A 12764-nucleotide genomic window follows, 5' to 3' on the forward strand; every position below is an offset into this window, starting at 1 on the left:
TCGTCCTGTCAGTCAATGCTGCCTCATTGTCTGAACTTTGGCTGCGGCGGGAGGGGGGGGACAGATTTCTCCCTCCCTGCCTTGGGACAGGCCCCCTAAATAGAGACAGAGCCGTCCTCCACCCCTCCGGAGAGCTTGGAGTCCCTGAGATGGTGCACGCCCTTCAAAAACCAAGATGGTTTAAGTGTCATCCGAAAGGAGCCCTGTCCTTCAAACACAAGATCCACCTTCACGGATGGACATGCCCCCTCCACCAAGAACCAGACAGGTCCTTTCAAAACCATCAATCCTATAGGACATGTCCTCCCAAGAAAACCAAACTGTCAACTTTCAGACAAGTTCCTACTTTAGACTCTGCTTCCTGGGTCACTGGGTTAGTTCCTTAGAGGTACCTCAACCCCAGACTGGGATCCACCGGTCTGAGGACAGGCGGGCCTTCAAGTTGCCTCCTGGGCGTCAGACTATGTTCTTGTACGAGTGCTCACCGCCTGCCAGGCACTGTAATGCCACTGGTGACCCAGCGGCGAACAAATCCTCTTGTGGAGTTGCTGAAAGTCTGGTGTGGGGCCGAGGGGATGCAGAAAAGAGTAATAAGCGAAGGAGGCAATTTCAGAGGGTTGGGGGTGCTGCGGAGGAAATGAGGTAGGGCGTCAGGGAATTGAGTGGCTGGACTCTGCCACCGTAGGCGGGATGGCGTGGATAGGCTTCCCCTGGAGGTGGCGAGGAGGGAGAGGCCAGGGGGATCCTGGTTGGGCCCCGGGAGGGGTATGAGCCTCGAGGAGGGAGGGGTGAGACAGACGGGGAGGTAAGCTGGGGTCAGGTCACGCAGGGCCTAAGTAAGCCTATGAGTGTGTTTCCCGGGCGAGCGAGATGCTAAGTGTGACTTTACCCAGATCCCTCTGGCTGCTGAGTGAAGGAGGAACTTGAGGGGCGTGCGGAGTAGAAGCAGCAGACCACTTCGGTCCACCAGGAGAGGTGTGGGGTCAGCACCAGAGCGACAGAGACAAATGGGTGAATTCAAGGTGAATTCTAGAGGTAGAACGTGTGTGTGCGCGTGTGCAGGTGTGTGTGCTGGAAAGGGAGGAATCAGGAGAAACTGGTTGGGTGATGGGTGTAATAAGACCAGAAAACCAGAGAACAAGCTTGGGGAGGGGCAATGGGGATCAAGGGTTCCATCTTGCCCTGATCGTGTGGCTCAGTTGGTTGGGTGTCACCTTCCAAAGTGAAAGGTCGTGGGTTCAATTCCCGGTCCTGGCACATAACTAGGTTTCTGGTTTGGTCCCCCATCGGGGTACATGTGAGAGGCAACCGACTGATGTTTCTTTCTCACATCGATGTTTCTCTCCCTCTGTCCCTCTCTCCCCCTCTCTCTAAAAATAAATCAATAAAATCTTTAAAAAAAAAAAGTTCCATCGTGAGCTCCTCAGATCTGAGAGGCCTGGGAGGTTGGCACGACCGAATCAGGCTGAAGGTGTGTACAGCCTGTGAGGCAGTAATCCCACTGCTGGGCGCAGGCTCTAGAGAAACTCGTGTTCCCCCGCCCTCCCCTCCGGAGACACAGCTCACAACTTCCACAGCAGCGAAATGCACAGCCCTGAGTTTGGACCTGCCACGCCCCTTGCTGGGGTCGGGATGTTCGCTTCCCCCCAAATCGTCAGTTGAAACCCTAATGCCTCCATGATGATACTTGGAGGTGGGGGCTCTGGGAGTCGCTCAGGTCAGGAGAGTGGAGCTCCTATGAATGGGATTTATGCCCCTATAGAAGCGGCTCCAGGGAGGGCCCTCGCCCCTCCCCCTGCGGGAGGACACAGCAAGGCACCAGCCATGCACCAGGAAGGGGACCTTCACCAGAACGGGACCTTGGTGGAGCCTTGACCCTGGACTTCCAGCCTCCAGGACTGTGAGCCATACATGCCTGTGGTCGACAAGCCACCCAGTTGGTAGCATTTTGTTACAGCTGCCCAAACGGACTAAGAGATTCATCAACAATACAGCGGGTATATAAACGGTGGTGTATTGAATGAGTACAGATACACATAATTGCAAAAATGGAAGTCACACAAAAGCTGGACACAAGAAGCCAGGTACATTTCTATAACATTCAAAAGCGAGCAAGTCTAAACCGTAGTATTGTTTAGGATGCTTTGTGGGTACCGAACCATTCAGGAAAGCAAGGAAAACATTTCCCCCCCCACAAAACTCAGTATAGTGGGGTTGCACAGGTTAAGCTGGGAGTGGGACATGCCAGAACCTTCTATGAGCTCTGGAGTAACTGCTGACATTGAATTTCTTAACCTGGTGACACTTTTATAATTATTTGTTAAATTGTGTGTTTGTACAGTACCTTTTTAACTTATGCATATATATTTCACAAGGAAAAACATTTTAAAGGAGGGGTTATATATGGGGGGAGAGAAAACAAGTACCAAGTTGGCCTTCAAGGAAGATGTTATGGCCTGGAGATCTACGATTGCCCATTTGAAAAGGACCCAAGTCAAGTGTCTGGGTCCTCTCCACTCTGCCACCAACACCCAGGAACCAGGAGCCCAACTCATTCCCCTTGGGGTTAAAAAAAATACAAAAACAAAAACAAAAAGCCCATCTACCTTGGGTAAATAAAGCCAGGACCCTTAGATACAGGCTCCGCCCCTGGGACAGGCCCCGCCCATTCAGAGACCCTCTTAACCTGGACAGTTGAGCAGAGGACCAGGGTTGTCATGAAGAGGCTATGGCGTCAGGAGGCACAGCAACATCCCCGCCCCCCAGGAGTTCATACTCCAGTAGGAGGGGAGATAGGCAATTAGTGGGTAGTGACAAGTAGCCTAATGCTTGTTGGACGTAAGTGCAGTGTTGAAAATACAAACAGTGTACGGACTAGACGGTGACAGGGAGGAGATTTTAGCCAGATGGGAATAAGGGAAATACAGGAGAAGGGCATTCCGGGCAGGGGGGACGGCCCATGCAAAGGCCCAGAGTCCGGAAAGTTTGTCGGGGGCGGTGTGGCTGAAGCCGGTGAAGCAGAAAGAGACGCAGCAGGTGAGGCAGGCCCCAGGGGCCAGCCGCGCACGCAGCCTTCCAGGCAGGGGGCGAGGAGCGCGCCGGGGGAAGACTGGGAGCCCAGGGAGGGTATCCAGGCGAGAGTGACGCGAAGTGATCTCTGCGCGGTGGAACTGCCCGGCAAGCAGGAGAGCCAATGAGGAGGCACCTGCGGCGGGACTGGCAGCCGGCCGTGCAGGTCTGAGCCAATCAGCGCTAGGTCCCGCCCCCTGCCGGAGCCCGTTCCCAGCCCAGGCTGGCCTCTCTCACCTGGCCGCGCGCCCCGCCTCCTCTCTGCTCCCGCTTCGGTCTCCCCTGCATCCGGCCAGGCTTCCACGTGGGTCCCACAGGAATTTCTCTCGAACGCTAATCGGATCATGTGACTCTCCTGCTTCAGACCTTTTCAATGGCTTCTCAGTGCCCCAGGAATGCGTCCAGCATTCAGCCTGGACCAGGAGGCCGGACACAGTCGCTCCTCAGCGCCGGCCTCTCTGCCACACCGGCCGCCTCTGCGGCCCCAACCCGAGGCCCCGGGGCTCCCCCAACACACGCACACCGTGCCGTTCTCTCTGCCTGACACCTTCTTTCCCATCACCTCCATTCCTGAATTTGTTTCCAAAAAAGAAAAAAAAAAAGCCTTTAAAATTTGGATGATAAAATAGCACGCGCACCTTCTAGGCATATCATCAAACGAACTGCAAACAGCCTTCCAAACAAAAAACGTAAGCACGGATGTCACAAGAGAACTATTCACCATGGCCAAAGGGTAGAAACGACCCAGCTGTCCGCCAGGCAACGAATAGATAAGATGCAGTACGTCCAAACAATGGAATGCTGTACAGCTAATAAAAAAGGAATGAATTGCTGACACACGATGCAAGCGTGGATGAATCTCTACAACGTTGTGCTAAGTGAGAAGCCAGCCGGAAAAGACCCCACGGCTTTGGGCGCACTGATCGGAAACGACCCCCACAGCCGGCAAACCCGTAGGGGGGGCTGGGCGGGGCGCGAATGGCCAGTGACTGCTTCCGGGAGATGAAAAATTTCTGCAACTAGATAGTGGGTATAGTTACCCAACAATACGAGTATACTTAATGCCACCGAATTGTACCCTTTAAAAATGGTAAATCTAACCTTACATGCTTTACTCCATAACACACACGCGTGCACACACACACACACACACACACACTACACACACCCATATGCTGACTCCAGCTCTACAGCATGAAAGCTATAGACCCCCACTGCCGCCCCGGACCGAGTGCCTCTCCCTCCTCAAAGGTAACCCCTACTCCAAATTTGGGGCTGTTTCCACAGACGTTTTTTGACTTTTACTCCCTACATATATCTCCTTTTTTTAAAAAAAAAATTGTATTAGTGAGCTTCTAAATGTCATGCTTCTGGCCACTACCCTTTCTCCCATCTCTTCGGGAAATGGAAGGACTTATTGAGACTCACTAGCTGGGACAACTTCAGTACCTCACTTCACCCGTCTCTAAAATGAGAGAGTCATTACCTCATGAGAGTCAATGCAAGAAACGTCCAGCCCTGGCTGGTGTGGCTCAGTTGGTTGGAGCGTTGTCCAGTGAACCAAAGGGGAGTGGGTTTGATTCCCAGTCAGGGCACGTGCCTAGGTTGCAGGTCAGTCCCCTAACCTGGGCACGTGCCGGCAACTGACTGATGTTTCTCTCCCACATCGATGCTCCCCCTATTTCTCTCCCTCCCTCCGTTCCCCTCTCTCTAAAATCAATAAGCATTTCCCCAGGGGAGGAGAAGGAGAAGAAATATCCAAATATGTCAGAATTCATATGAATGTATTTGAGCCGAACCGACGACACTCACCGGGAAGCAAAGCGTCAACCGATCGAGAAAAATGCTCCAGAAAATGGCAGTTTTGCACTTTATTTTATACATTACAATGAAAAAAGAAAGCCGAAGTGGGGTACAAGAAATCCGCTGGTGATAGATTAGGGAGGCAGGAGAAAGCAAAGCAGGGTGCGGGGATCTCTGGAATTGGATAAAAAGTAAAATGACAGACACATCCTTCTTTTACACAGGTGGGCAGGGGATAGGACAGTCGACAGTTAACAAGAGAACACAACGAGGGGGTCTGCAGCCTCCCCGGGGGGGCGGCGCCTGTGCTTTGAGGGGTCTGGCAAAAGGAAATGTGACATTCCAAAGGCCTGTCATCACAGAGGCAAAAAGACAATAAATGGGCTCAATTAAGGTAAAGAGTGGCTTTTGTCTTGGGAAGATTCTACGCTAGGACATGCGCGCCCCCGCCATGACCCGCTTGGAGTTAGAAAGTTTTTACTTTTATCTATTTTTAGAATTCCCTGGTAGTCATTGGCCATGCCTTCTGCGCTCCCCGTCCCCCACGGCCACGTGCGAAGGTCAACGCCGCAGCGGCCCTCGGAGGAGTCCCAGAGATGGGGGGGACGGGGGAGAAGGAAGCGCCACGCGAGGCTCAGCAGCCACCTCCCTACCACGCCAGGGCTGCTTGTCTCTGAATCCGCCTCCGTCCCCCGTTTGCTGCAGGCAGCCAAGCCAAAGGCCGGGGGCTGGAGCTGGCGAAGGTGCCCGGGCAGGATTCCATCCCAGCAGCCAGCCCATCACCATCGCAAGAGAGACAGCCACCCAGGCTCCCGCCGACTCCGGCTGCCGGGGGCACCGGACTCGCTCACTCGGATGGACCCGACCTAGAAAGCTGCTCCCCTCAGACCATCCAAGGCAGTCCCTTTAGGCCTCTGAGTTTGTAAGGCCGTCGCGAAGGCCTCCCCTGAGCGTGTCAGGTTTTGTGCGTGGCTCCTTTTCGTTCACGTGAAACAGGGAGGAACAGACAAGCTTGTATCTGTCAAGCAGAGACAGAGTCAGCTGTTACGGACTTTACTCTTATTTTTATCGTCCTCCGCTTCTTGTTCCTTTACTCGATGGAATGTGGAACATAGTCACATGGTTTCCAGTTCAGGGAGTGCCAAGGGATGGAGTGTGGAAGTTTCGGTCCTGGGCATGTGAGACAATGTTGCCAGTTCCCTCTCTCTCCCTCCGGGTCTCCCAGGGACCGCCCTCAGGCGAGGACAGACAGCAGCGGCTGCGGCTGGTGCCTCCTGTCCCCTCTCCCCTTCACCTTATCGCGTGGAGTTTTTCCGTATTCTTGCACAATGAGCTTCTTTCACCCTTTTCTTTATAATCCTCACCCGAGGATGTGTTCATTGTTTTTGTTTTTGTCTTTAGAGAGAGAAACACTGATGTGAGAGAGAAACGTCCATCAGTTGCCTCCCGTAAGAGCCCCGACTGAGGCTCAAACCCACAACCTTTGGTGTAGGGGCCGGTACTCCAACCAACTGAGCGACCCGGCCAGGGCTTCCTCGTCCTTTTTTAATGGACACCTTAACATTCCACTGGGTGGGTCAGTCACAATTTACTACCCAAATCCCTCTGATGGGCATTTAGCTGGTTTCTGCTCTTTTGCAGTGACTGGTCATATTGCACAGATGAAATCCCGGTATAGGCAACAATTTGCATGTTTCTGAGTCCATCTATCCAACGGGTACGTCCCTGGAGTTGCTCGCTAGTTAAGTCTGTTCCAAATTTTACCCTCCTGAGCCGCACGCGAACAGCCCTGTTTCCCACACTCTTGTAGGCATGCTGGGTGTGCGTCTCACCTTGAACAAATGGCTCAAGCTTCACTGTCACGTGCCTTTTCTGCTCAACTTGAAGTGTTTGATTGAGATGTGGCCCTGTTGGCACCTTTCCATTTGTTCCTCCTTCCCATTCCTAGCCCTTGGCTTTTATCCTGCAGATTTCAGCTGAATCATGGTTGCCTCCAGGAAGCCCTCAGGGGTTACTCTCCCTCTTCTCTGTGTTCCCAATGCACATGCTGTGAGCTGCATTCACTGCATTCAGGCCCCGCTCTCCTGGAGGGCGACTGGGTCTGAGTGGGCTCCAAGCGCCCCTCTCTTTGCTTCTGTAGCTCCAGCACCGAGGACAGACCCAGCCCACAGTAGGTGCTCAGTAAACCCTGATGGCTTAGTGTCCGTGGCTATAGGGAGCAAAATATGCGCTGGCCAGCAGCAGGTGCTCAGCTAATGCTGCTCACTTAGGATGGAATGAGTGTATATGCAGAGCTTATGGGGGATGGGGGGACTGAGGCTTGGAGAAGGGAGAGTCGCTGGCTCGGGAGGCCAAGTGAAGGCTGGAGTCAGGTTCTGCTCCAAAGGGTCGGTATTTTCCCTGAAGCGTCTGTCATTGCTTCATTCTTCCCCTTCCCTCTGGCCACCCCCTCCCCCAACACAGTGCCTGGCACAGGCAGGACCTGATAAATGTGTGTTTGTTGAAGGAATGAATGAATGTGTGTGTCTGTTTTGAGGGGAGAGGCGCTGGACCCCGGGTCCCAAGCCCCCAGCCCCCTCCCCCCTCCCAGAGCACAGGCTCCCAGCTCCTCCCTTGGCAGGACCCCGAGTCCCAGCCGCCCTCCGGCCTCGCGCCCCGGGTCCCCTCATCCTCCTGCTTCCGGCTTCCCAGCCAGTCTTTCCTCTCTCAGGCTAGGAGGGAAGGCGGGTTTCCGGGGGGAAGGCTTAGGCAGTGACACCGAGCCCAGCCTCCTCCACCCCCTCCCACCACGCTACGCTCGGCCCTCCCTCCCTCCCCGCCACCACCGTCCACTCGGCGGCCGCGGGGAAGGAAGAAAGGCGCAGAGGAGGCCGAGGTAAGCGCCGGGCGCCCCGCGATCGGGGCCCAGTCCAGGCTCCGGGCTCAGGAACCTGCACGGCCTCCTCCCGGGCCCCAGAGCCGCGGATCATGCCGGGGACCAGCAGGCTGGGCCCAGCCGTGAGATCGGCCCCCTGGGGGACCTAGGGACCCCCAGCAGCCTTCCTCAGGGCTCCCGGGGCCTGGCCCTCAGCCTCCTCCTCCCTGGAGGATTCGGGCAGCTGGGTCCGCAGCGCCCTCCTCGCCCCTGTCGGAGGAGCCCAGCCCCCTCCCCCGCCCTCCCTGCCGCTGCGAGCCAGCAACCCGTTCCCTGCACATACAGGGGGCCCAGACTGTGCACCCCAGTCACCTCCCAGAGCCCAGGTCCCAGTCCACAGCCCCCAGCGCCCTCCATCCTGGGAGCCGCGGCCCCCACCCCCTCCGGGCTCAGACCCAAGTCTGAGCCCTCCTACTCGCGGCCTCTCCCAGCCCCAGCGCCCGGGCACCCACACCCCGTTTCCGGGGCCTCCGGGTTCTGACTCCCACCCCCGCCCCCCCAGCACCGGGGCTCGGCCCCAGCCCCTCCCAAAGCGCGGCCCCTGGAGAAACGGCAGTCGCTGACTTTGTCTCCTTCTGTCTCCCCTCCTGTCTGAATGTGTCCTGTTGTCTGTCTCCCTGTCTGTCTCCCTGTCTCTCCCCACCCCTCCGGCCGCGGTTCTGAACTCCGTGTTTACCCGTCCCTGCCTAAACCCCTTTGTTTTCTCGTCACCTCTGTCTCTGCTGGGTGTCCTGCTCTCTGGGGCTCCCTGTCCTGTCTTTCTGTGTCCCCTGGTCTCTCTCTGTCTCTACTTCTCTGTCTCTGTCTCACCTCTCGGTCGCTCTCTCCCTCCTTTTTCTGGCCGAATACCTGACCTTCTGCACTTTTATCTCTCTGTCTCTGCTTCCCTCTCTGCCACCCCCCCACGCCCCCTCGCCACCTCTCCGCCTGTCCCCTTCCCCCTCGCAGGCATGGATCCGCAGCCCCCTCCACCCGCCCAGGGCAGTCCGCCTCACCGTGGCCGGGGCCGGGGCCGGGGCCGGGGCCGCGGCCGGGGCCGAGGCCGGGGCCGGGGCAGGGGGGCTGCCGGAGCCCCTCGGGCCCCCCTGCCCTGCCCCACCTGCGGCCGCCTCTTTCGCTTCCCCTACTACCTCTCGCGGCACTGGCTGAGCCACTCGGGCCTCCGGCCCCACGCCTGCCCGCTGTGCCCCAAGGCCTTCCGCAGGCCTGCTCACCTGTCCCGCCACCTGCGCGGCCACGGGCCCCAGCCCCCGCTGCGCTGCGCCGCCTGCCCTCGCACCTTCCCGGAGCCCGCCCAGCTGCGGCGCCACCTGGCCCAGGAACACGCGGGCGGCGAGGTCGAGCTGGCCATCGACAGGGCGGCCAAGGAGGCGGCCGAGCCCAGCTGGGGCCCGCAGGACGACGCCGCCGAGCAGCCCAGCACGGCCGCCGCCGGCGCCCCGGAGGAGGCGGCGTGGCCCGAGACGTGGCCCGCCGGGGAGCCCGCCGCACCGGCGGCGCCCACGAGCAACGAGCCCCGCGAGTCGGAGACCCAGGAGGCCGAGGCAGGGGCGGCGGAGCTGAGGGCCGAGCTGGCGCTGGCGGCCGGGCGACAGGAGGAGAAGCAGGTCCTGCTCCAGGCCGACTGGACGCTGCTGTGCCTCCGCTGCCGCGAGGCCTTTGCCACCAAAGGCGAGCTGAAGGCGCACCCGTGCCTGCGCCCCGAGGGCGAGCAGGAGGGCGAGGGGGGGCCCCCGCCGCGCCCCAAGCGCCACCAGTGCCCCATCTGCCTCAAGGCCTTCGCCAGGCCCTGGTCGCTGTCCCGCCACCGGCTGGTCCACTCCACCGACCGCCCCTTCGTGTGCCCGGACTGCGGCCTGGCCTTCCGCCTCGCCTCCTACCTCCGCCAGCACCGCCGCGTGCACGGTGCGCTCAGCCTGCTGGCCCCGCTGCCCTCGGCGGGCAAGAAGGACGACAAGGCCTCGGGCGCACGGAACTCAGGGAAGGGGCCCGAGGGCGGCGAAGGGGCTGAGTGCGGGGAGGGGGGAGAAGGCGGGCAGAACGGAGACGAGGCGGCCCCGGCCCGCCCCCCTGCCGGCGAGCCCCGGTTCTGGTGCCCGGAGTGCGGCAAAGGATTCCGGCGCCGGGCGCACCTGCGGCAGCACGGGGTGACCCATTCGGGGGCGCGCCCCTTCCAGTGCGTGCGCTGTCAGCGCGAGTTCAAGCGGCTGGCCGACCTGGCCCGCCACGCGCAGGTGCACGCGGGCGGCCCCGCCCCGCACCCGTGCCCGCACTGCCCGCGCCGCTTCTCGCGCGCCTACAGCCTCCTGCGCCACCAGCGCTGCCACCGCGCCGAGCTGGAGAGGGCGGCCGCGCTGCAGGCGCTCCAGGCCCAGGCCCCGCCGTCGCCCCCGCCGCCCCCGCCGCCCCCTCCGGCGGGGCAGGACGAAGAAGGGCTGCCCCTGCCCGTCGCCCGCATCAAGGAAGAGCCGCCCTCCCCGGGGACCCCGCCCCAATCGCCGCCGGCCCCCCCTGTCTTCCTCAGCGCCTCCTGCTTCGACAGCCAAGACCACTCAGCCTTCGAGATGGAGGAAGACGAGACTGACAGCAAAGCGCACCTGCGAGGATTGGACGGCCTGGCCTCCTGACCCTCGCGCGCACCCTCGCCCCTCCAGTTGGCCCCCGGTTTGCAATACGGAGGAGAGAAGCTGAAGGAGAGGCCCCCCTCCGCCTGCCCGCCCCGACCCTCTCAGTCCTGACACTAAGGAGGGGGGGCCTGGACCGCCCCCTCCCCCTCCCCCCCCCCCGCCCCGCCCTCCAGGTCCCCGATGCTGGTTAGGAACTGCTCACCCAACATGTGTCTGAGGCAGGACCACTTGGAAAAGGAGGGGCAGGACATTGGCTGCAAGGATGGAGACTGGGGGACCCCCTGCCGGCTGCCCTCTTTGTACACACTGGACACCATCACCTCTTTGGAACTGCCAGACCCTGGGGGATCCCCAGTGAGCAAAGGTCCGTCCCCGTCCCTTTGTCTGTCTGTGAATAAATGTGAGTTCGTGACCCGAGAGAGTGGGGCTCTCTGTGGAGGTGGGAGCTGGCAGAGGGGTCTGGGAGGGCCCGGCTCTGTCCAGCAGGCGCTGAACGGGGGTGCAGGGCAGGAAGGAGGAAGGGCTGGCCGCACACGCTGCGCGGCTGCACGAGAAGGCAGGCTACCCTCCGCCCGGGAGGCGTCGGGGAGCCCCGGACCCCCTGGACTCCTGCATGTGCGCTCAGTCCGCAGACATTTACCCAGCCCGGAGCTGAGCTCTGAGGATGCTGAAGACAAAGCCACTGGCCCCTTTAAGAAGAACTGGGATTCTGTTTTTTTCTAAATTTTTATTTATTGATGTGAGAGAGAGAGAGAGAAACATCGATCTGTTGTTCCGCTTATCTTTGCGTCCATTGGTTGATCCTTGCATGCGCCCTGACTGGGGATCGAACCACAGCCGTGGCGTATGGGGGCAGCGCTGTAACCAGCTGAGCCACCTGGCCGGGAGGAGCTGGAATTCTAATCTCTGTCCAAGACCCTTCAGCCAGGAGCCGCAGGCGGCTCTCTCCATGTAAACGCAGAATCATTAAGGTTAAAACAAAGTTGAACAAGATTCGAAGTTCCATTCCTCAGTCAGCACAGCTCAGTCTAGACAGCACAGGTCTAGAACGTTCTGTGAGGGCGGACAACACCAGCTGAGATGATAAGCAATTAGCCTCAGGTATTGACCAGGGCCCCCGAGGAGACCGCAGGGCGCTGCAATGACAGACGGGACAGGGAGGGCCAGGCTGTGGCAAGGTGACTTGTGACCGGAGTGAAGGGCCAGGTCGGTGAGCAGCTCTGGCAAAGGCCATGAAATGGTGGGGGGGGCTCCATGCGCTCGAGAAAAGGAGGAATTGGGGGCCTCATTTTTAAAAGTCCTCTGGGTGTGTGTGTGTGTGTGTGTGTGTTTCATGCAAGTGTTCCGGTCCTAGGACTGGAGGGAAGAACGTTGTGACCAAGCCAGGCTTCCCTAAACCCCTCCTCGTTTCCTCTAAGAATGGCTCTCTCTTGCTATTGGCCACTTGGGCGTCCCCACACCTGCAAGGCCAGGCGAGAGAAGGGTGGGGTCCTCCCCCTTTTCTGGGCCCCGGGAGGGAAGGGGATCTTCCCTGGTGTGATGAGAACACCAGCGCGGGAGAGGGGAGGGCAGCCGGGGCGATAGCGGCTGAGAGTCAGCGGAGGAGAGGTGCCAGGGCCCAGCGTCCGAGGCGTCGCGCGGCGCGGCTGAGCCCTTGGATCGGTGCCTGGCACGTAGTGAGCGCTCCGTATGTGTTAGCCCGTGCGATTATCGCTGTTCTCCCTCCCACCCGGGGATGGCTGTTGGGAACAGATTGATGGTGAGACCAGCCAGGACACCTGTCCTCACGGGGCTTACAGACCAGCGGAGGAGAGAGAAAGCAATAAAATACCGACACAGAGAAACTAGGATTGCCAGATGAAACCAGGTCTCCCACAGACTAGACCCCACAGCCTTGAGGGCTGGGGAGATGGGGCACTGGGCTATGCTTTCATGACCTCAAAGCCATGCCCTGTCCCCAGGAACGTTCAGGGTCCCCCCAATTGCCGCATCTGAACGTGGGCCACCATTTAGTGGGCACCTCCCATGGCCGGACGCCTGTTTAACACAATGCCCTGGACAGAGCCTGCGGAGGGAGAGAATTCAATAACAGCCCGTTTATAGAAAGGGCAGTTGGAGGACTCAGGCTAAGAAGACACTTTTCTTTTTTTAAAGAAGATTTTTCTTATTTATTTTTAGACAGAGGGGAAGAGAGGGAGAAAGAGAGAGACGTCAATGTGCCGTTGCCTCTTGTGCGCCCCCTGCTGGGGACCTGGCCCGCAACCCAGACATGTGCCCTGACTGGGAATCGAACCAGCAACCCTTTAGTTCGTAGGCCGGCACCCAATCCACTGAGCCACACCAGCCAGGGC

The 12764-nt window shown here is 59.2% G+C and overlaps 1 protein-coding gene across 1 annotated transcript; it reads left to right on the forward strand.

Moving 5' to 3' along the window:
• The first annotated feature begins 7715 nt into the window (after positions 1–7715).
• On the forward strand, positions 7716–10549 carry ZNF579 (zinc finger protein 579). The gene is made up of 2 exons (XM_054588191.1): positions 7716–7747; positions 8735–10549. Exon 2 carries the CDS (start codon positions 8737–8739, stop codon positions 10411–10413), a length of 1677 nt encoding a protein of 558 aa, XP_054444166.1. The 5' UTR covers positions 7716–7747; positions 8735–8736; the 3' UTR covers positions 10414–10549.
• The last annotated feature ends 2215 nt before the right edge of the window (positions 10550–12764 follow it).

The sequence above is a fragment of the Pteronotus mesoamericanus genome, unplaced genomic scaffold (genome assembly GCF_021234165.1).
Source record: "Pteronotus mesoamericanus isolate MK-2021 breed Mesoamerican mustached bat unplaced genomic scaffold, CSHL_Meso_final scaffold_128, whole genome shotgun sequence".
Taxonomy (NCBI): domain Eukaryota; kingdom Metazoa; phylum Chordata; class Mammalia; order Chiroptera; family Mormoopidae; genus Pteronotus; species Pteronotus mesoamericanus.